General features: G+C 47.3%; 1 protein-coding gene across 2 annotated transcripts in view; it reads left to right on the top strand.

Annotated features, from left to right (window-relative positions):
* Window positions 1–17560, top strand: part of greb1l (GREB1 like retinoic acid receptor coactivator) — a 37562-nt gene extending 20002 nt beyond the window's left edge. For both annotated transcript variants that reach the window (XM_042091641.1, XM_042091632.1), the window contains 30 exons: window positions 10–189; window positions 668–844; window positions 1165–1341; window positions 1443–1565; window positions 2114–2233; window positions 3003–3143; window positions 3587–3715; window positions 4833–4973; window positions 5160–5345; window positions 6288–6584; window positions 6772–6900; window positions 7028–7162; window positions 7322–7519; window positions 7635–7815; window positions 7983–8172; window positions 8577–8710; window positions 8927–9266; window positions 9641–9756; window positions 10041–10273; window positions 10434–11008; window positions 11305–11563; window positions 11790–11929; window positions 12144–12305; window positions 12655–12856; window positions 13277–13445; window positions 13946–14158; window positions 14561–14702; window positions 14999–15199; window positions 15639–15777; window positions 16741–17560. In XM_042091641.1, the coding sequence (XP_041947575.1) occupies window positions 10–189; window positions 668–844; window positions 1165–1341; window positions 1443–1565; window positions 2114–2233; window positions 3003–3143; window positions 3587–3715; window positions 4833–4973; window positions 5160–5345; window positions 6288–6584; window positions 6772–6900; window positions 7028–7162; window positions 7322–7519; window positions 7635–7815; window positions 7983–8172; window positions 8577–8710; window positions 8927–9266; window positions 9641–9756; window positions 10041–10273; window positions 10434–11008; window positions 11305–11563; window positions 11790–11929; window positions 12144–12305; window positions 12655–12856; window positions 13277–13445; window positions 13946–14158; window positions 14561–14702; window positions 14999–15199; window positions 15639–15777; window positions 16741–16904 (5693 nt within the window). In that variant the 3' untranslated portion in view covers window positions 16905–17560. The remainder of the gene's footprint in view (window positions 1–9; window positions 190–667; window positions 845–1164; window positions 1342–1442; window positions 1566–2113; window positions 2234–3002; window positions 3144–3586; window positions 3716–4832; window positions 4974–5159; window positions 5346–6287; window positions 6585–6771; window positions 6901–7027; window positions 7163–7321; window positions 7520–7634; window positions 7816–7982; window positions 8173–8576; window positions 8711–8926; window positions 9267–9640; window positions 9757–10040; window positions 10274–10433; window positions 11009–11304; window positions 11564–11789; window positions 11930–12143; window positions 12306–12654; window positions 12857–13276; window positions 13446–13945; window positions 14159–14560; window positions 14703–14998; window positions 15200–15638; window positions 15778–16740) is intronic.
* The last annotated feature ends 5227 nt before the right edge of the window (window positions 17561–22787 follow it).

Here is a 22787-nt window from a genome sequence, read left to right as displayed (position 1 = left end):
CTTGGGCAGACATGAAAGTCAAAGGGGAGCCGGGCCTTCGGTCTGCAGAGACCAACGGCCCTCTGCTGGTCAGCAGCCAGGCTTCCCCCGACATGGATGACCTGGACGACGAGGATGAGTCTGACACCAGCAGCCCACCACTGCCCTACCTGCAGGGTCTGGCCCCTGATGGCTGCTGCCTCATGGATGGTACGAGTGCTCCCCTCTCATAGCCCACTAACCCACCCACAGCCAGCTGCTGCTGATCACAATTTAGCGCTGTCAGATTGCCTGCACTGTGAACTGCCCTTTATTGAATGACTGAATCAAGTCCATAGAGTCGAGAGGGCACTGTGTTGGTGCACGTAAAATAAAAATAGCTATGACTTGATCATTATATTACAGTATTACCCATGTGAAAACTGGAGATATTAACTTATGTATTGCACAAGTACTGGATGTGTTGGGAGGGGGGTGTACTGCCCTGCCCTTATTTTCAAGTGTTACATTTACAATGACATCAGGAAGTCAGCATGAATACAGGGGAAGGATTTGTTCAGACTTTCTTCTGCATTAGTAACATGTATGGTCAACGATCAACTGTCTACAATGAACAAACCACTCTAACTTGAAGCAGCAAGAGTGAAATCATTAAGCGTTGTGCTGACTCAACCCCCTCTGTCACCAGGCTTCTGCCAGGCAGGGAAGGACCTGCGACTGGTCTCCATGACAACAGAGGCCATTGACGTTCCACCTGGATTTGAGTTGGTGGGGGCTAAGTCCCCAAGCATCCCCGAGCACGTACTGGTTTGTGCAGTGGACAAGCGCTTTCTTCCAGACGAGAATGGAAAAAATGCACTTTTAGGTGAGGACCTGTTTGGAACCACAATCATGCTGTTACAAAAAGACCATTCAGGCATGACAACACACATAGAAAATATTCTGTAAAAAAATTAAATCCCTTGACATTATGAAGTGTAAACATGTTAGCTCTCTTTCAGAACTATACTTAACCAGCCACTGCTCATAGTTATTGAAATGTTGTCTGAATGGGTTGCTGGCCAGACTTTTACCAGTGTTTGCAGTCCATGTGTGTCTATTTTGCACATATTTGTAGAAGGGTCCATTTTGCCAACTCTTTGTTTGTTTAGCATTTTTCCAAGTAAACGTTCCCGTATTTCCCAGGATTTTCGGGAAATTGCGTGGGCTGTGGAGAGAAAGGCTTCAGATACTTTACAGAGTTCTCCAACCATATTAACCTGAAGCTGGCCACTCAGCCCAAGAAGCAGAAGCACTTAAAAAACTACCTGGTGAAGAATTCTCAGGGTGCTCTGTGCAAAGGACCACTGATCTGCTGGAAAGGTATTTCAGTATCCATTAGACCATGACTAAATCCTTTCAGTTCAGCATTTTACATGTCAGGCATCAATCACTTTTTAACTACTCGTTTCCCTTTTCTGTAGATTGTAAAACGAGGCAATTCTCCAGCAGCACTTCTTCCTCCAAACCCAGCTCCTCTTCCTCGCTGAGCAGCAAAGAGAACGGCGGGACTAACGGCCACAGCTCCTCACCACTCTCCATCACAGGTCAGGTGGCCATTTTATCTCCCTCCTCCCTCCTCTGTGCTGCCCCAATCCAGCCCTTAGCCCCCGATGACCAGTGCAAGCAGGGCCACACGCCCAGCAGGGTCCGCTAGGTGAAGGCCAGCGATGCAGAGAGCGTGGGCTTGAGCTCAAGTGGGGTCACTCTCCCTCAGGGGTGTGTGTGTGGGGGTCAGGTCGGGGGAGGGTTAGGATCTCTACATTTGCTATCAGGGACATCTGGCCAGAGGCCCTTTCTGTTTACACCACAGTCTTGGCTTAATGAATGAGAGGCATTGTGGTGTTGTGTTGTAAAGACAATACTGGCCACCTCATTGGTCACCAAATGGGTTTTCAGCTTCAGGTTTCCTGTGAAAAAAAGAGATAGGAGTCTGTCTGTCTTACATTGTCACTTCATCATTGTCTTTGTTTATTGTATGAGAATATTATGGTCTTCAAGGAGTGTACATTGTGCATGAACTGTGTTCATAATATCACACAATACCATGCAGCACAAATGTCTAAATGCTAAACACAGTCCTCTCATCCTGCAGATTCCCCACCAGCTCATGTCCAGTCCAGATCCTCTGGTCTCTTCGGAGGCCAAGACCTGCCCCGAGAGTGCAGCTTCATCAAACCACTGGCCACACAGGGTACAAAGACACTGCCTATAGGTACGCAAAACTTATCCCAGCTGGTTTGTTTTAATATATGAACTCAGCACAGTGGATTTGTAGAATAAACTGAACTGTCTTCACAAAAACAAACAAAAGTTCCTTTTACAATATGCAGTTAGCATCACACTGGAAAAAAAAAGTGAAAATAATTGTGTTAAAATGCTACAAATATCATTGACTAATGTAATCATGATTATTTACATATGCTCACCAAGTCATCCTGTGCTGGTGACCTTAGGGAATCCCTAGCTAGCATTGTGCGTGGGCGCGTGTAAAGTGTGTGTGTGTGTGAAGTGTGTGTGTGTGTGTGTGTGTGTGTGTGTGTGTGTGTGTGTGTGTGTGTGTGTGTGTGTGTGTGTGTGGACTTGGCTGCCTGGTCGGGCAGATGGAGCAAGTGTGCTGAAGGTCATCTGGATTAGGTGCTTCTGAGGGCTGGAGAAATGCTGACATCAATATTCAAGGAAAGACTCTGTAATGAGTTTTTAAGTCCTGTCCATCCATTTACCCACGTTTACCCCTCCTTAAGACTGACAGGCAACACATATCAATCAATGTGTTCTATAACGAATGGGTCAGAAATATCAGATGTGAAAGTGCCTTTGCAGTTCATTATCAATAGGCCTGTACAGTTAAAGGAAATCAATCACTAGATTCTGCTTTCCACTATCTTCTTTCTCTTATATTTGCTATGTTTTACATTTGTGTGTGTGTGTGTGTGTGTGTGTGTGTGTGTGTGTGTGTGTGTGTGTGCCTGTGCTGCCACTAGTTCCCACTGCTCTGCGGGTGAATGGCTTAACCAATGGGCTTGGTGCAGAGGGGAGGCCTGTGCAGCTGAGTCCCACGCAGCTGACCCCTCTGGCCATGCCCCCCCAGACCTACCGCCCCCTAGAGCCCGGAGACAGTCCAGGTGAGTCCACTCACTGGCACCGCTACAAACAGGCCCCGAAACACACAGGCACCAGTGAGACAGTGACATAGTGCACAGTTTTTACTTTGAAGGTGCAGTGTGTGTGTTTTTTTGTTTTGAAGTTTAAAACGTTCACCTAGAAATAGAAACAAAAAGTGACAAAACACAATGTCAAAAATGGCTATGTTCTGTGTTTCACACTTTACCATTAAAGTTAGCATTCAAATCAGCTAGTGCCAGCTCTCTTGCAATACCCCTTTTTCACCACGTGTGGCGCTGTATTTACTGTAACACAGTGCAATTCAATGAAAGGGTGCTGTATGTTTGTGTTCAAGTAGACTCAAATCCTGCACAACTACACATAGCCCCTTCCCTTTAACTCAGAGCCATGAAGACAGTGCTAATTGACCGCTGAATCAAATGGCTGTGCTTCTCTTCCGTAGCCTCCACAGCGATGTCCTCCGGCCCCCCAAAGAAGCGCCACCGCAGCTGGCACCCTGCGTCCACAGTGGTGCCCGTCCCCTCCACGGCTGTGCCTGTCCCCGCCATCCGGCCCCTCGTGTGCACTCCAGGTGAGAAAGAAAAGCTGTTGCCTGAGCGCAAATCAAAATATTTCTAAATACGCAACAATTACACAGTTCTCAAGACATAATGTAAAACAGTGTTTTCTAACATCCTAATGTAGTATTATGTGTATATGAAATTACATATTTGTACCATATTAAAGCACACTGACAATTATAAAGGAGATCAAAGGAATACTGAAAAACATGTTTTACTGTTCTGATATGATCATAGTTTCATCAAATATAGATGCATATTGGTATTTTGAGAAGAAAACATATATGCATATGCATATTCAACCTTCAGATAGCTTTGTTGTGATTGTTGCTGGAAAATAGGTAGGCTACATAGGCCACATACACGCCTCACTTAACCTTTTACGAATCAAAGCTGCCAAGCATATGGAATATGGTTACATAACACATTAGGATACTTCATCTGATCTGAAGTTGGACACTGCCTGCTGCTTGTGTGCCCTCTGCAAAGGAAATGTTTGAATGTTGCGGTGGCGATGCTTCCTCAGTCAGGAAGATCATTTATTAAATGCTTGAATTGCTTGAATTTCCCCTGGGGATCAATAAAGTATCTATCTATCTATCTATCTATCTATCTATCTAGCTGATGTGTGGGTGGGTTAAAGTGATCTTGATCTTTGTGGAGTGCAGGCACTGTCTGTGCATTTCTATAGGGCTTTGGTGCTAACCTGGCCTCGGATTTGATTAAACACATTCGTCTCTCTCATTGATGACATGGAGAGAGGACTTTGACATTTTCTCCCAGCCGGAGTATGTGGTGCTACAAATACACGAGGGTCAGAGTTCACCCTAACTGAGTGAATGGATTAAGGAGCAGAGGGCAAGGCAAAGCAAAGCAAAGCAAAGCAAAGCAAAGCAAAGCAAAGCAACACAATAGTCATCTATGGAGCTCAGCACATGCTGATCAGAAAGGAGGCAGCATCTCCTGAAGCATATTGTATGTAAGGCAAGCATTCCCATTTCATGTTAGCTCTGTCTGTCAGCATTTACTCAGGTTTCCATCTTTCTCCTATAATTATATCCCCTTCCTCTCTCTCTTTCTCTCTCTTTCTCTTTCTCTATCTCTCTATCTCTCGCTATCTCTCTGCAGGCTCTCTGTTGGCACTGTCTAGTCCCCAGTCTCCCTCTGTGTCCACCCTGATCCAGCCACAGCCAGTCACAGTAGGAGACACCGTCATCGTTCCTGACAACCTGCTCAACATCTCTGGAGTCCGGCCCGTCATCCTCATTGGTAGGGAGCTCAAATTTTAACCCTACATCAACCATCAGAGCAAAATACTGCAAACATCCACACTAACAAAACATCATTCTTTACTGTATAAGTGCTTTGGATAAATGTGTCTTTTTGCAGAGAATGGTCAGTTACACATTTGAACAGCGCATATATAGATGAGTGCTCATGTTGTTTCTCTCTCAGGCCAAGGCACTTTACCATATTTCTATGGCAATGTGGGAGACATAGTGGTGAGCCCCCTGCTGGTCAGCTGCTATAAGGGCAGCCAGCTGCCTGAGAAGACCCTGGAAAACTTGGGCATGACCAGCAGCCAGCTCCTCACCGTGGAAACCATGGCCCTGCTCACCTTACAATATCTTGCCCGACTAGGTAAATAAGCCGTAACAAACACTGCACGCTGACTCTGCCGAGTCTAACGTGGGGCCGAGCCGGAGCCTCTGCCACTTAACTAGAAATGTACCTGCGTAGGTGAATAACACCAGTCCCACTGACATGAGCTAACAGTGGACTGGAGGTCAGTCCACTCACTTCTATTCCCCTCTCAGAACTCTAGAGAGCAAAAGGCTAAAGTCCAGCAAACTACTGCAGAAACAAAATTGAACCCTTAGTGGCCTGATAGATCATCTATCATCCAGATGATCAGGATCAGCATGTGGTCACTTTCAACTGAAATAAGTAACTTCACAGGGAATATTAAGTTGAGATGATTTTGCTGCCTGCATAATGTCAGTTTATTATCCTGTTGTACGCTGTTGAAAATCCATATATTGTAATGTAATATAACTGCTTGCATGTGATAATGGTCTGATCCATAACTCAGCTACTAACATTTAGACCTAATAATACTTTATACTTCTCTTGCACGTACAATTACAGTACCTTGCCCGACTCTAACAAGCCGTAACAAGCACTACACGCCGATTCTGTATATAGTTACACATTTACAACACGGATAGCGAACCTTAAAACAGTTCTTAGTTGGCTCGAGCTGCATGACCATCACAATCATTGTGTTTGCACAAGACAAGTGTTGTGTCTAAGATGAAATGCAGTTAGGTGTTCTGTGGCCATGTAGACATCGCATCTCTTTGTGAGCACAAATCTGGCCAAGGTCACTAAAGCAGTTTGTCGAAGGGGGCTTGTTTTTGTTCTAAGAGCACATTTCATCCTGATCGAGACAAAACATTGTGTGGGTTGTATCTTCTGTCACTGACTGATTCTCTTTTTCTCTTTCTCTGTCTCCCTCTCTCCTTTTCTTCACCCTCTCTCTCTCTCTCTCTCTCTCTCTCTCTCTCTCTTTCCCTGCCCCAGGCCCAGAGGTGATCCCGCTGCGGGAGGAGTTTGAGCAGATCGTGCTGAAAGCCATGCTGTGTGGGCCGCCAGGCCCCCCCGTGTCCCCGGCCCAGCTGCCCTGGCTGGCCCGCGTGGAGGCCAGCGTCTCTGGCGGCACCCTGCAGGTCCTTGTCACCCACAATTCCCTGGGTGAGGGCATCTCCGAGTCCCTGCGCACCCTGAGCGAGGGCCCTCACACGCAGTGCCTGCCCAACTATGTAGTGATCATCTGTGCCTCCAAGATGAGTGGGAACGAGTTCTGTGTTCTTGTGCTTGGTAAGTAGGATTCTCCTGGGAACCTAGGATTCTACAAGGAAGGGCTTTAGTGTTGGTGGCATTGTTGCATTACAACTGGGATTTACCCAAGATTCAGTAGAGTGAGGAATAGAAACGCCTATCAGTCTAAGTACTAGGTGTATTTGGAGCCTGTCAAGCAGACCTTTGATTTTGGTGTGTTTCTCAGGAAAATACCAAGCGCGAGCACTGGCTGAGGGCATGCTCACCACCAACGAGTTCCTCAAGGAGATCAGCTACGAGCTCATCACTGGCAAGGTCAGCGGCCTGGCCGCACACTTCCAGAGCACCTCTTTAGGTCAGTATGGCACTACTTTAACACTGAGGTCAGACCTCGCAACAACAATCACACAATGTTCAGACAATGTTCCTCGCGGTCGGGGAAGTTGCTGTACTGAGTGAAAATGACAACGTGTCTTCCGTAGGAGACAACCTGGAGAAGCAGCTGATGAAGTACCAGCGACGGCGTAAAGAGCAGGTCATCCAGCCCTTCCAGGGAGACGTCACAGACTACGTCCACACACAGGAGGCAGTGGCTATGGTCCCAGCCTCAAAAGCAGGTCAGACTGCGAGCTGCATGTTGTTTTTCGAAGCATTTCTATTTTGTAGTTTGACTTAAAAGTTTGTTTGGTCAGCAGCTGATGCTGCTACTTTGTTTGAAAAGGGCTGACTGCCTAGCCTGAGCCTTGACGTTACTGTGGCCTTGTTGTTTTGGGCAGACCTGCTGAACGAGGTGTTCCAGATCTACCCCCCTCAGCTGAACGTGGCGCGCAGCCTCCTCTCCCAGGTGTGCTCCATCGCAGACTCGGGCAGCCAGAGCCTGGACCTGGGCCGCTTCTGTAAGGTGGACTTCCTTGTGCTGGTGCCCCCCTCCCATGTGCTCGTGCACCAGACCGCCCAGCGCATCAGACAATCAGGTCAGACCGGACGCCTCTCTGAGGTCAGCTGACGTCAGGGGTCACTCTTGTGTCTGTGAGAGTGGTTAGAATGTTAGTTCCGATTGGTGCTGACTGGGTCCGTGTTTTTTTTTAGGTGTTTTGGTAGACCTCGGCATGGAGGATGCTGCGTCTGCCCTTCTCAAATCAGACAAGTATGTGGTGCGACTGGACACTGATGTTCACGCTAAAATGGAGGCCTTCATGAGGAAAGTGAAAATGAACCCTTACACCCTGTTCGTCCTCATCCATGACAACTCTCACGTCGACCTCACCAGGTGAGACACTTGCCAAAGATACCGTTGAAGACATACGGTCCCTATGTAATGTTTGAGTCAACAGACTGATTTAAGTCACTGAATTGTACAGCAGGCCGTATTTTCTGACATTCTTTGGCTATGACTTCCCACACTAACCCCCCTGCTGGTGCTTTCTGGCTCTCTAGCGCCCTCTCTGGCTCTGTATGCCATGGCGAGCTGCAGGGCCTGGCCGACCGCGTGGTCAACTGCCAGGAGGTGCTGGAGGCGGTCAACCTGCTGGTGCTGCAGGTCAGCTGCTTCCCCCACACACTTCAGACGCGCCAGTCCCGCATCAGCATCCACAACGAGGTGCACTGGCCCAGCCGCGACAGCCTGGTGAGTCACACGGCTGGTCAGGCACTGATCCCGGACCAGTGTGGTGGTGTCTGTCTTGAATGTTATGGTGTAGGGTGAGAAGGGAGTGAAAATGGCCCCTGGTCAGTTGTCAGTGATGACAGAGTGGCTGGAGTTGATGTTTAGCACACCCTAGTGGTGTAAATTCATATTGCCTGTCAGGTCTGCTGACTGATCATTTAAAAAAAGAATCATAAATGACTTAATGAATGATTCTCCAATGACGTTAGGAACAAATAACCAAAAATCGAAGGAAAATATATCTATTGGCTCACTGATTTGCAAGGGCCATATTTATACTTTATTACAATAGTACATATAAAGCTTAAGTTACATTGCAACAATATCCAGTCCATTGATATGAGTGCTCTTGTTGCTGCTGTCAGGGCGATCCTTCTCCCAAAGACCTGGTGTACTTTGGCCTGAGTGACTACAGCAGCTCCCTGCAGTGGGGTGTGGCCAGCCCCATTCTCCGTTGTGATGATGCCTTCGAGAGGATGGTGAACACCTTGCTGGAGAGGTGAGGCACCACAGGGGGTAAAGGTCTTTGGTCAAAGGCTTTTACAACTCGCATGATAATGTCTGCGTTATTAACATGGGGTGTGATTTTACATGACTGAGGTCATGATACGATATTTTGTGGTTCTGTGTGTTTACTGCATTAACTATGCATTGTGTGGTCATGAAGTTGGTATGCTTCAGTCATGGACCAGCTGACTGACTGCTCTCCTCACAGGCACCCTCACCTGCACAGCATGGTGATCCGCAGCTACCTGCTCATCCAGCAGTACACGGAGGCCATGATGGCGCTGACTGTGGCGCCGCCGCTGCGCGACCACGTCACGCCCGAGACGCTGACCATGGTGGAGGACCTGATCAGCGGGCCTGGGCGCAGCGCGTCCGGCCGTGGCCACATGCTGCTGGTGCGCGTGCCCTCGCTGCAGCTGGCCATGCTGGCGCGCGAGCGTCTGGAGGAGGCGCGTGACCGTCTGGGCCTGCAGTACCGCTTCGCCGTGCTGCTGGGCAGCCCTGCCGCCGAGCTCAGCCTACCCCGCCACTTCTGCAACCGCCTCAGGGTGAGAGAGGACACGGGAGCCATGGAGGGAGGAGATGGAGGGAGGAGATTGAGGGAGGGGATGGAGGGAGGGAGGAGATGGAGAGAGGGAGGAAGGGAGGGAGGAGATGGAGGCGTGGAATGGTTAAGGGCAGCCCAGAGAGGCCAGACACTAATCCAGGCTGTGGTACTGTGCTTGTCTATATATCAAGTTACTTTCACACTGAAGGACAGAATTGCCCTGTAAAGTAATTACTGATGTTTTCCGAGCTGATCCAGACTCTCAGATTCCTCTTAGGATTTTCAAGTGGATTTTCCATGATCCATTAACTAGGTGATGTACTTCACATTTGAGCTATTTGGACGTGGCTGACTATGCTGCTGTGTGTCTGGCAGGCCTGGCGCGGTTGCAGGAACGAGGACTGGGTGCCGCAGACGTACGAAGACCTCGAGGGCCTGCCTTGCATCGTCATCCTCACAGGAAAAGACCCGTTAGGAGAGACTTTCCCCAGGTGCTGACCACGACTCTGTCCACTGTAGTATTAACCTTCACACTTGCTGGCTTAGCACTCTTCACTAATATGTCTTTGTGTCTCAGAAGTATTACTATATACACTTAGAACATACAGTATGTTATATAAGATCAACATACATTACATTCAGTATGCTATTGTAAGATCAGTATATCGTATGTTATTGTAAGATTGACAGAACAAACATTGTGCAGAAACATGGTCCCCTGTGATGGAGGGTCTGTGGTCAAACAGAGTGTTGATTTGATATGTTCTGGCTGCAGATCCCTGAAGTACTGTGACCTGCGCCTGATCGACTCCAGCTACCTGACCCGCACTGCCCTGGAGCAGGAGGTGGGTCTGGCCTGCACCTACGTGACCAAGGGCGTGGTACCAGAGCCCAGGAGGAGGTTCCCCGAGGAGCAGGAGGAGGAGAAGGGCTCCAGCCCCACTGATGATGCGCACATGGACCTGGAGAGACCCCACAGCAACGGCAGCGCGGTCACTAGGGCTTCAGGTGAGCTAACCGACCATCGTCACTCACAATGAGTCCTCACAATGAGTCATACATATTGCTGCAAAGATCTGGCCACCTAGGAAAGGTGCTGACCATAGACTGCAGTGAATAAATGGCACTGACCCCTCTCACTTTGTTCCTCCATGTGCTTCTCTCTCAGGCTCTCTGACTGAGAACGGGGTGAGCTCCTCCGGCATGCCCGACACCTCCCAGAAGGCCTCTGTCTCCTCGCACTCGTCCTCGCTGACTGAGACGGGCAGCAGTGGCACCGAGGAGGTCAGCTGTTCGCCGCGCCGGGTCAAGCAGGAGTGCGACTCGCTCCAGGGCCCGTCCACGAGCGCCCGCTCCTTCTGCTCCTCCGCTTCCTCTTCGTCTTCTTCCTCGTCTTCCTCCCCGTCCTCTTCGTCCGCGGCGCAGCGGCCCAGCCAGTCCACGCAGGCGCAGTGGCGCGGCGCCGGACACGGCCACCTGTACCCGCGCACGGCCGTCCTCTCGCGGGCCGCGTACGTGCTTCTGGCGCCGGGCGCCCGGGACCATCCCAGCTCGGCGGCGCTGCTTCCCCACGCCGACATGGTCTGGAGCAGCCCTCTGAGGCCGCCCCTCCCCCAGCAAGTGAGCAGCGCCGAGCAGTCACTCTACTACCGCCAGTGGACCTGCGCCCGCAAGCACCACGCCGACTCTGACGGCCCCGCCACACCCCACCCCAGACGCCTGCTCCTGAGCGGACCACCACAGGTGGGAGCCTCAATGCTGCCTCATCGGCAGTCTGTGACTGCCCCCTTTGTTGTAGCTGATGTAGCGATCATGGCTAGAATTCATCACCATGACGCCACCATCTCTTTCTCAGAAGACTGAAATATCATTTTCTGTTTATATCTTTTGTATTTTTAGAAACTTCTAATACTCTGTAAAATAGTTGTTGTTGCTTGCTTCAGCTCCTTTCCTGGATGTTGTGCTTTGTAGTACCTCCTAACTGTCCTATATTTGTTTTCTGGTGCTTTTTTTCTACATTGCACCTTTTCCCCCTGTAGGTGGGGAAGACGGGAGCTTACCTGCAGTTCCTGAGAATCCTGTTCCGCATGCTGATCCGCCTGCTGGAGGTGGATGTGTACGATGAGGAGGACTTGGAGGAGGACCTGGCGGAGCCCTCCGACGGAACGCCCACCACCATCACTAGGTGGCCAGATGTGGAGGAAATCAGGAAAATGCCCTTTGACCCAGTCCCTCGTGACCCCAAGTTCCGACTCTCCAGCCCTTTGCATTCTAAGAAAATGGCCAAAACATCAACAGGTAATTCAAATAGTTGGATGTCATGGTACAATAAATGAGATGAGTCCTTTACATCCGTGTCACATAATCACAAGGACATCAGTTTGTCAGTTCACATTGCTGAAAAGCAAACTTAAGACCATAAGCAAACATAAGCCTACTTGATATTACTAATGTTTTGTTCCATAACCGACTGCACAAAGGCTTGGTCCCTGTAATGACGTGTTTTGTTTGTGTTTGTGTGCAGGGTTGAAAACTGAAGCTGTGAATGATACTGCTGCCAAAAGGAACACAGTGTCGATCAGACAAAGCACATATGCAGCCCACAATGCCTTTCACCACTGTGAGCACTGCCACCACTACTGTGAGGCCAGCCCGGCCACCCAGGTGAGCGGCTTTATTGCAAATGCATTACAGTAGGGGACATCGGACATCTCACTAACTTGAGTCTGTGTTGCCAAGTCTGAGGCATATGCTGTGAGTGTTGCAACTGACATGTTTCTGTGTGTGTGTCTGTATGTGTGTGTGTGCGTGCATGTCTGTATTTGTGTGTGTGTGTGTGTGTGTGTGTGTGCGTGTGTGTGTCATTCTCTGCCCCCAGCTCTCGGAGTGCACCTTCCACGCCTTTACCTTCTGCTCGTCCATGCTGGGCGAGGAGGTGCAGCTGCACTTCATCATCCCCAAGGCCAAGGAGGGACACTTCATCTTCAGCCAGGAGGGCAGACACCTGGAGAGCATGCGCCTGCCCCTGCTGTCCGCCAAGGTGAGCTCAGCAGAGCATGCATGAGCGTCCTCTAGCCCCGGTCATCACTGCTCTGTGCGTCACTGCAGGCCACAGGACTCAACTCTCAGAGTTCAGATCCAACAAAATAGGGGTCACTGTTGTGCAGGTGTTTCATGAATGGCACCTTTTCATATGAACATTTGTCTTTCACATCTAAAGCCAATTTTAGTAAAATTATCTTCTATGTAAATTTTCTAAATAAATGCTTATTCCTGTCTCCACTGAGCATGGTGATGATATTCTCTCTATATATTTTTATTGTTGTTTTTATAGTATATTTTCTGTATATTTTGTTCATTTTGTTGTTTTGTGTGTTATTGTGTGGTAGGACCATGGCCTGAAAAGCCCCATCTTCACGCCTACTACGGGCCGTCAGGAGCACGGCCTGCTAAACATCTACCACGCCATGGAGGGCTCCGAGCACCTGCACATCCTGGTGGTCAGGCAGTACGAGATGCCCCTCTACAGGAAATACTGGCCCAACCACATTCTGCTTGTGCTGCCCGCCATGTTCAACAGCTCCGGAGTGGGTGAGTATCCACCTCGCGTCATACCAGAGACTTGTTGGTCAGTGTACTTATGGTGCACAGAGGCAGGTTGAACACACCCCTGTGAACATACCTCTGCGTAATTCACTGGACTGTCATTGGACCTTCATCATATACCTGTGTACAGGATTATTCATGGGACCATATGCCCACGATTGTCTATCAAGTAGTAGTGTTGTTGAAGTCCGGTACATCTGCCATATTGAGACTGCTGCCGTGTTGTCAGTATAACAGGCATGTGGAGGCATGAAAATCTGACCGTGTGAGCTGTGCTGTGCTGCATTGGGGTCACCTGCTTCACATATCCCTGTGTACAGCATTATTAGACCGTATTCATATGCTAGAAAGGCACGAGAGTCTGAGCGTGTGTGCTGTGCTGTGCTGTGCTGTGCTGTGTCCCAGGTGCGGCCCGCTTCATGATAAAGGAGCTCTCCTACCACAACCTGGAGCTGGAGCGCAACCGGCAGGAGGAGCAGGGGGTGCGCAGGCAGGACGTCTGGCCCTTCATCGTCATGATGGACGACTCCTGCGTGCTGTGGAATGCCCATCACTACGCACAGGACAGCAGCGGGTAGGGCCATACAGTGCATACAGTACATGCCTTTGCATGCTCCCTCTTCTGGCTTCATGTGTGTGTGTGTGTGTGTGTGTGTGTGTGTGTGTGTGTGTGTGTGTGTGTGTGTGTGTTACACTACTGCTGACAGATTTTTAAGAACACAGTAGTGCACACATGCAGACACAGACACACACACTCACACACACACACATACACACACAATATATATTAATATCAATATAATAATATTGTAAACTCTAAATGCACTTTATATGTTTGTTTCTTCTGAAAACACACCAATAGTTAATTGTGTTAATTGTCTGATGTAAGATTTTATGAAATTGGTGGCCAAAAAAAGAGGAAGATCACCTGGTCCTGTGCTGTGTCCATTTCAGTCAGAGCCTGTGGTCAGAGCAGGTTGCATCCATACAGTGTGTGTGTGTGTGTGTGTCTGTGCATGTGTTTACATGTGAGTGTCTCAACTCACTCCGTCTCTCTTGCATTCTCCTGCACAGTGCTCCCGAGGTCACCAATGTCTCGCTGAAGACCGTGCTGAGGCACATGGAGACCACGCCAAAGATCTCCTCATACGCCATGTGCGGCGTCCGCAAGTGGAGCAGCGTCCTGGCCTCACGGCCCACCGCTGTGCCCTTCTCCCGCTGCCACCTGCACGACTTCGTCATGCTCAACGTGGACCTGACGCAGAACGTCCAGTATGACCTCAACCGGTGAGCACGCACGGCTTGATTTTCATGAGCACAGTAATGGATAGGGGCATATTTGGGTATCCTCATTTAGGTATTTTTGCATACTCATTTTACTGGGGGTGGGGGGGGGGGGTTATATGCAGCATTGGCTTAGTTGGTTCAGGTGGTACGAGGCCAAGGCAAGACTATGCATGTGTGCAGGTGTGAGTTACATAATGCAAGCAGATTTGCCTGTGTTTGTGTCAGACAAAGAGTGTGTATATGCAAACTGATTTGTGCGTGTGTGTGAGTGAGTGTGTATACGTATGTGTGAGAGAGTGTGTATATGTGTGTGAGAGAGTGTCCAAACAGATTTTGCCTGTGTGTGTGAGAGATAGAGATAGAGATAGAGAGACGAAACCTTGACCTTGTGCTCTGCCTCAGGTACACGTGTGAGGAGGTGGACTTCAACCTCAGGGCCAACAGCAGCGGCCTCCTGGTCTGTCGCTTCAACCATTTCAGCTTCATGAAGAAGCACATCCCCATCGGGGGCCACAAAGACTTCCTCATCAAACCCAAACTGATGGTGAGGTTCCATATTATAAAAATATACAGTAGTTGTATCTGTGCCTTTGTTAGTACTTGATTCTGCAAAGTGAATACCCAAAATGAATATTCTTTTCATCCATATGTATGAGGACTTCTGTACATGTGTTTTCTATGTTGAAAATGTCATAAATAAATCATACATTATATACAATAATAGAATATGGCACATTTTATCTGATCGAGGTCGTATCTGAAATTAGAGGTTTGATGTTGCTAAAGTGAAATGTATTCCTCCTTCCTTAACCCCCTACCCTCCTGCTCCCTCATCTGCAGGGCCTGGAGAGCTCAACCCCCATCAGTGCTTCCCAGTACGTGTGCGCCCCCGACAGTGAGCACACCCTGCTGGCCGCCCCAGCCCAGTTCCTGCTGGAGAAGTTCCTCCAGAGCTGCAGCCACCGGCTCTTCCCCATGGCCCTGCACAATGCCAGCAACCCTGTGCTGTCCATCGACAGCTACCTCAACCTGGGCCCAGAGGTGAGACCAGTGACCACTCAGTGGTCCCCACAGTGGTGGCACCCTGGGGGCCAACCATAGGTCTCCATGAGTGGTAGTGTTGTGTAGTGATGGGCCAATGAAGCTTTGGTGAACCACTGAAAGATAGCAGTGTGAAGCTATCGACACTAATGAAAAAAATCCAATATGGCCACCACATGTAGATTTTTCAACATAAAAGTCCTTACCCAAACCAGTATATGTAACCACAAATACTGGTTTACTTAAGGACTTTTATGTTGAAAAATGTATGTGTGGCAGCCATTTTTTTTTTTCACACTGCAGTGGCTCAGCGGTTCACTAAAGCTTCATTGGCCCATCACTAGTGTTGTGCCACCAGTCTCCTGGTGGTCCCTCCTTCATTATAAAGCACTTCGGGCCTTTGCTGACTCTGAGTCTGTGTTTGGTTGTTTTGGTTCAGGTGTCAGTGTGCTACGTGAGCTCGCGGCCTCACTCCGTAAACCTGGACCATCAGGGCCTGGTCTTCAGCGGCCTGCTGCTCTACCTGTGCGACTCTTTTGTGGTGTCTGGACTCCTGAAGAAGTTCCGCTTCCTGAAAGGTGAGAATAACCCCAATGTTCTGGGGACGAACATCAAGGCGCTATTTTGCAACCTAGGGTTATTTGTTTAAACTATTCGCCAGTGACCATGCGCTTTAGACTGTCATAATGAGCCCCCTGTCTTGCTATGGCACCGAGACCTAATTGTACAGTATTCCCCATAACTGCTCAATGTTAAATTGCTGTATATCACAGCACAAATGCATATGTGTGTATATGTGTGTGATATGATATAACCACTGTGCAGCTAGTGAACCTTACGCCAACCCCCCCGAACTGAATTCTATTTGTGGGGGTAGGTTTGCAGAATTAACTTGGATTCAACAGTTTTTAACAAATTAACATAGCGTGGTTATGATGAACCAGATTTAAGCACAATTTAGTACAACCTGGAAAATCATTGTGTGGTGGTCAATGTTGATATTGTGTTGGGCCGCCACAAATAAGGGAATGTATGGGAAACACTGGGCATGCTATTGACAGACCCTTGCACCCATAGGTTTCAGCCTCCTTGCAAGCATGCCTCCCCCCATGTCTGAGGTTGAGTTCTGTGCTGTACCACAGTGTACGTTATGTACGTAAAATGGAGGATATGTAGTGTGTTGTACGTACTCATCTGTCTGGGGGGATCCTTAGTCATAGCAGTAGCATTGGTGTCCCATACTGCAAACAGGCTCAGTGCCCATGAAGACCCAGGTTCAAGTTCAGCCTGAGGTTATTTCTCAAACCCACTCCCCATCTCCCCATCTCTCTCCCCCACTCATCTCCAGTCATGTCTTCACTGTCCTGTCAAGTAACGACTGGAAGCCATAAAAAAACATAACTTGAAAAGGATTTATCAGTCAGCATATATTCTGAAGCTAAGATTGTATGTTTACGCTAACGCTGTATATGCTAATACTGTATATGCTAATACTGTATGTGTGTATACTGTGTGCTAACCCTGTATGTGTGGTTGTGTAGGGGCCACGCTCTGCGTGATTTGCCAGGACCGCAGCTCCCTGAGGCAGACCATTGTGCGCCTGGAGCTGGAGGATGAGTGGCAGTTCCGCCTGCGCGACGAGTTCCAGACGGCCAACTGCAGCGAGGACCGGCCCCTCTACTTCCTGACCGGACGCCACATCTGACCCCGCACAGAGACAGGTGGAGAGACCACGGGGAGCGTCCTGCTTCACCTCCACCTGGTCAGTGGCTCTATCAGTGGAGTGCAGGCCGACCAGGATATGTAGACCTTTGGGCTATGGACATGGCTGTGACCTTTCGCCCTGCACTGCACTACTGCACCGCACACAGGAAGGGCCTACATCACAGACGTTCGTGAGGTGTCTAACCTTGCCAAAATGCCTGGCCAAAATTTAGCTCAGACTTGCCTCTCGTTGGAAATTAGACGTCTCAATCAGAGCTTCTGTTTGGTAAGCTCACAGTTCTTTAATGATTCAGGGCCCTATCATGACATTCTAAAGTTCATCTTCACTCGTCAAAAGTCTATTCAAATTTAGTAGGATGTCCAGTTCACATTGGGAGGGGTTTCGTTATCAAACGTGGAGCGCATGGCGCAACAAGGTGTTCCTAGGTTTTTTAATCAGTCATATGGGTGTGTTTGGGGCGTAACATCATTTTAAACCAATGAGAATCTGGCATTCCCTTTAACGACGCAACGCGCAATATGTCAAATAAATGCATCTGTATTTTGGCATTCAATGGCGCATTTGAAGGAGGCTGCTTGCAAGACCGTATGGAATAGTCATTCTTAAACTATGCTTTACTAAAACCTAGCATAGCCTTCACGCATTTGCACTCGTCTATTATTTGAACTCATTGGCAAAGTGAAACTAACTTCACCAAGGAGTCAGTCAACGACAAGACAGTTATATGCAGTTACTTTCACTATTGACTGACAATGGGTTACCACCGAAAACATAGGCTGGAAAAAGCAACACTTACCCTAATGTTGCTCAAATGACTGAATGAAACAACATTTATCCTGCAGAGGAGTTGCTTATATCTCGTGACAGTGCGTCTTCAGCTGTGCTCCATACGTGTCTCTTGCCTCTCCCCTAATCACTTTTAACCGTCATTACCAATTTGCAAATGATGGTGAATAACTACTCATCATGAGATGTACAGTATTTCGTAATATCTTTATTCTAATTATGTTTCCCATTGTAATCGTGCAATTTGTAATGCTTTGCATGGACGTGCGCTGGTGTGCGTTCATGAATGATAGAAGGATGGTGCGTGCACCTGCCAATATGACTGTTGACATGCACTCTTAAAATAGCATATGAACAACTCGCCATTGACTTCTGACCAGGTTTAGGTGGTGTATGATAGCGATTTTTAGATAACACGCTAGGCCCCTCCCTAGGTTGTTAATTGTCACACCCCTGGGCGCAATCTTTAAAAAATAAACGTGTAAAATACCGAATTCAACTTTGCACGGGTGAAAAACGAACTTTACGCCATGCGCTGGTGCCCAAAATACAGCCCTCAATGCTTTTTTGATGCTATGAACTCCAAAAGGACTGTGTGCTCTATTGAAAGATTGTAAACCTGGTACTGTCCCCAGGTTCTGGTATGTCTCTGATGGGATATACTTTTCATCTCAGGGTTTTTTTTCCTAGAAAATTGTTACTACTGCTTTGCTCTACTCATAGTGTTAATTTTTTGCCTTTCCAAGCACATTGTTCAAGATCGTTTCTGTAGCTCCTGTCCTGACTCATCAAAGACTATTCTCTTTTCTTAATCTCCCAATGGCTATTCATGAATGAATCATCATGCAGGTTTATATTCTGTTGCCCCTGCTTGGAAGTGGACTTTGTCAATCAGTAATTTAATTGTGGTGAATGTTACGGAGTTCAAGCCGGCAGCAATGACAATGAATGTCCCATTCACACGCTTGGTAAACTCACAGTGGACACGCTGAAGGTCACAGTGGATTCATGTGGAGACCACCCCTGCATTTAAAGGCTCAGTCAATTGAGTCAATTGTGAAGAGACACAACGTCATGGTTTTCTTTTCTCCAGATGCACATGAACTTGTTTTTGTTTGTTCGGGGGTTAGTTCAGGGTAACAACCAGTGCTCCATTCAAAGAGTCACATACAATACAGCGATACAGTGGGTCCTATTGTCTGTAAAATCAGGTCACCATTGCAGACCTCATTGTCAGACTGTTGTGCCTTCATAATGTGGCATCTACCAGAGTCTTCAACTGATATGACTCAATCTCTCTGAAATGTTTAATTTTGCTGTGTTTTGCTATGCAGAAAACTCTCACTACCTGCAACTACCAACACTGAACAATTAACTTCCTGTCTTAGATATATAAAATAGTCAAAATGATCTGTTACATTATTGGAAGAGCACCATAGCACCCAGCTTGGTCTTGTATCTGGCCTTGTTTGACCAGTGTTGTGAGTGCCGGTGTGTCTCTCCGAGCCTGATGTTTTGTGCCTGTGCCTCGGTCTTCTTGTGCTGCCCACAGCTGAATGTGTTGTTTCAGCGACAGCCTTGTTCATAGACTTTGCTCAGGAGAATGTTTTTATCTTTTTTATTTCTCTGCCTTTTTTAGATGAGTCATCCTGCTTTTACACACTTGAAAAGGGAAGAATGTTTCCTCTGAATGTGTCCAATCAGCATGTCTAATGTGTTTTGATTTAGCCTGGTACCACTGTGTATACAAAAGTCTCAACAAAAAAAGGGTTGGGCTTTTAACATGGGAAAAGTACTAATTAGCTTAACACAGGAGGAACATGGTTAGGTGAGAAGAGAGCAATGCGCAAAATGTCTTTACATGTGAAAGCTGTCTATTAATATATTAATCTGAGCTTTTTTTCTCATTTGGGGACCGACATTTTTACTGATAAGTCACTTTGAACCATACGCCTAGATGCTTATGCTTACATGTTTCAGCATTCTGTTTTACCAAGTCACAAAGAATCTACCTAAGATTTCTTTTAACCATTCTTTTAGAGCCTGTCTCCTGTTTTTGCTTTTATTTAAAATGAAGAGCAGTCCTTTTTTGAGGGATTCTTATTTATTGTTTCGGCCTGTTTGGACTTAATAATCAGGATGTGAATGTTTAGTGTTGTCTGTGCGCTAAACTATAATCAGTGGGTACCAACAGGGCATGTAGAAAAGATATTTACCAAAGATTCTGAAATGAAAATTGTGAACTTGCACTATACAGACAAGAGGCCAAATGATACCGTTGTTAGCAAACAGTCTTGAGTGGCCTAACAAAGCTAGAGAACCTCTGGGAAGGGTTGAGAAGCCATGAGTCCGACTGACATTGTGACCCCTAGAATGTGTCTTGTATGTAGATAGTGTCACGTGCACATAACTTATGCAATTTGCTTTTCACAATCTTCACAGATGGATCTGCTGTGCATACAAAGGTAACTGATGTTAGAAGGTGTTGGTGTTAGAATTATCTACCTCATCAACTTCCATTATGGTTGTGAACTAATCAACATTTGACTATAGACATGATGCATTTTTGGTTTAAATGTATGTATGTATTAAAATGACATTGAATTGAACCTGGACAATGTGTCATTTTTTTAAAGACCTGTGAAATAGTAGTATCACAAATGTACATTGTGAAGGGCCTGTTTATTTGACATGCATAAATAGCTTCCTCTCTTTCAAACCTTCCTGTATTGTCTCCCATCATATTAACTGCCATTTTATGACAAAGTGATGCATAGTCACACTGTAGCTGTCTTCTCTGATACAGCTCATGCTCTGTTACAATAGAGTACTTACCCCCCCCCTTCTCCCTCTCATGTGCACTCCTGGGGACATTGGCCTTGTGGCTTGGAAAAAGTGCCCCCCTTTTTGTTAAGACTTAAATATGTTAAGTCTAAAATATGTTCAGCTGATGACTGTTGAAAAAGTGCTGGGATCAAACATGTCCAGTTAAGAACTGCTGCTGCTAAGATGCCTGCTTTGCAGGCCATATTAATGTTGGGGAGAGAGAACATTAGATTGTCCTTGATTGACACGATCCTAAAAATATCCTTAAAAAATAAATTAAAGAATTTCAAAATTCTTTTGATTTTCAAAACAGCATATAATAGCTATGATGAATGTCTTTAAATAACCTACTCAACCGACTATAGTGAAAAGAAGTTATGACTTTTTTTTTTTCAGAACACAGTCTTTGTGGAAAAGCCAGCAGTAAAAATGTCCCGTAAACTGCATTGTGGCTCTCTATGCAATTATTTTGAGTGGTTGGGCTCAGGCACTCAGAGGAGCTGAGGAATGTGGAAGGCTGTGCATTATTTCCTTTTATCTTCCTCCGGATCTGCTGGTACTCTAGGAGACGTAGGAGAGAGTCAAGGCTGTCATCCGTACTACTCTGAAGTGACAGCCACAGACAGAGACGAGCCACTCTCATTCAACTCTATGCAATGGTGACATCTGATGATCAGCTTCACTAATAATTTGTCATTTGTATGAGTACATCATCCATTTGACAATAAGCCGTAATAAGGTCACATCTCAACACAAGTTGTACACACTTATATTAGGCAGCCATATGAAACTAGAATCATGTTGCTCATGTAATAACAGAAATGTGACATCTCTCTCAACATAATGGATCACGACCAAGTATTTTTTATTTCTTGAGTTATTTTGCTGTCTTGTCAAAACAAGTTCTGCTGAAAGCTGCGATGTGCAGATAGCTAGCTGCAGCTCTGTGCCTGCCTGAGGAGGGGATTTTAAGACAGTTCACCACTGACATCAGGGCCCCCTGGTGAAGCCTCATCAAGTCTATTTTAAGGTGTGCAGCTGAGGAGTTGGATAAGAGTGTGCTGGAGTCAGTGCCACCGGGGGAAGGAGAGATAGACGGCATTCAGAAGTAATCCGGGCCCGTCTCTTTTGCAAGTTCAATAAGTCATTTTAATGGCAACCAAAAGGATGGCCATGATCAGTGCCCTGGTAGACCCACGGGTGAGAGGGCCCTCAGTTTTAAACATACTGTAGGAAGGGTTATTAGACAGATGGTAGCTATGCCTTGTGGTCCTTTGTGCTGTTAAGTCCTTGCTCAGTAACCAGATACTTGCATGGGTATATGGTGTGATGCTGTGTGACTCCAGTAATAAGAGTTAGATCCATAAGATCTTTCACAAAGATATTATTGTGAATACATCTGTGAGCTATGTCTTTAGCTATGATAAGTTTGACAAATTAGTTGTAACTTTGTACTCAGTGACCTTTGTTTCACTACTTGTATAGGCCTATTTGTCAACATACAACTCGTGTGACAGTGACCCTATTCCTGTTTCATTCTGGTGATTGGATCACACCATGGGCCATATTTGCATTTGCAAAAGAGGAGCCAATGAGAGTGTGTGAAAGCATTCTGACCTTTCACCCAGTTACTGCACCTTGCCCACAAGCGCTCCAACCACCACTTACTAAAATCAGTTTGTTCTCCTCTACCCGTCCCCTATGATAAACATTAATGGGAGCATGCAACCATCTGTCTGAGAGCTCTCTGATGGGATTATATTTAAGAGGAGTGCGCTGGGACACCAGGACATGGGGACATGGCCAATCTGGTCCCTGAGCATGCCGTACAGATGAGATTGATGGGGGGAGAAAAAGCACACAGCCTAGTGCACACACACACACACACACATTCTCACACATGCACGTGCGCTGTTGATGTGGCAGATGTGAGGCAAAGCGCTGGCAATGCAGCACATGGACAGGAGAGTATTAGAATGGGCTGTCCTCCCTGCACTTCTGCAGGGATCAACTCTCTCCCCAGCGGCCTTAATTCTGATGCCGGTGGCCTTCGCATAAAGCCCTAAGTGACTCGCTTGTAAGGTCAGTGTGCATCTCTCTGCGGCTCACAGCTGGCCAGAGGCTAAAGCCTTTTTCTCTTGGTTCCTCCCGCTGGGGAAGACGTGCTGTTGGACACCTTCATGTAAACCCCATGACGGGTGGGCTGAGAAGTTCATCAAAGCCACTCATGTTTTCACAGGTGGCAAATCC

Source organism: Alosa sapidissima, chromosome 1 (assembly GCF_018492685.1).
Source record: "Alosa sapidissima isolate fAloSap1 chromosome 1, fAloSap1.pri, whole genome shotgun sequence".
Classification (NCBI taxonomy): domain Eukaryota; kingdom Metazoa; phylum Chordata; class Actinopteri; order Clupeiformes; family Clupeidae; genus Alosa; species Alosa sapidissima.
Note: the sequence above shows the minus strand (reverse complement) of the source record. Positions and strands in the feature narration are given on the sequence as shown.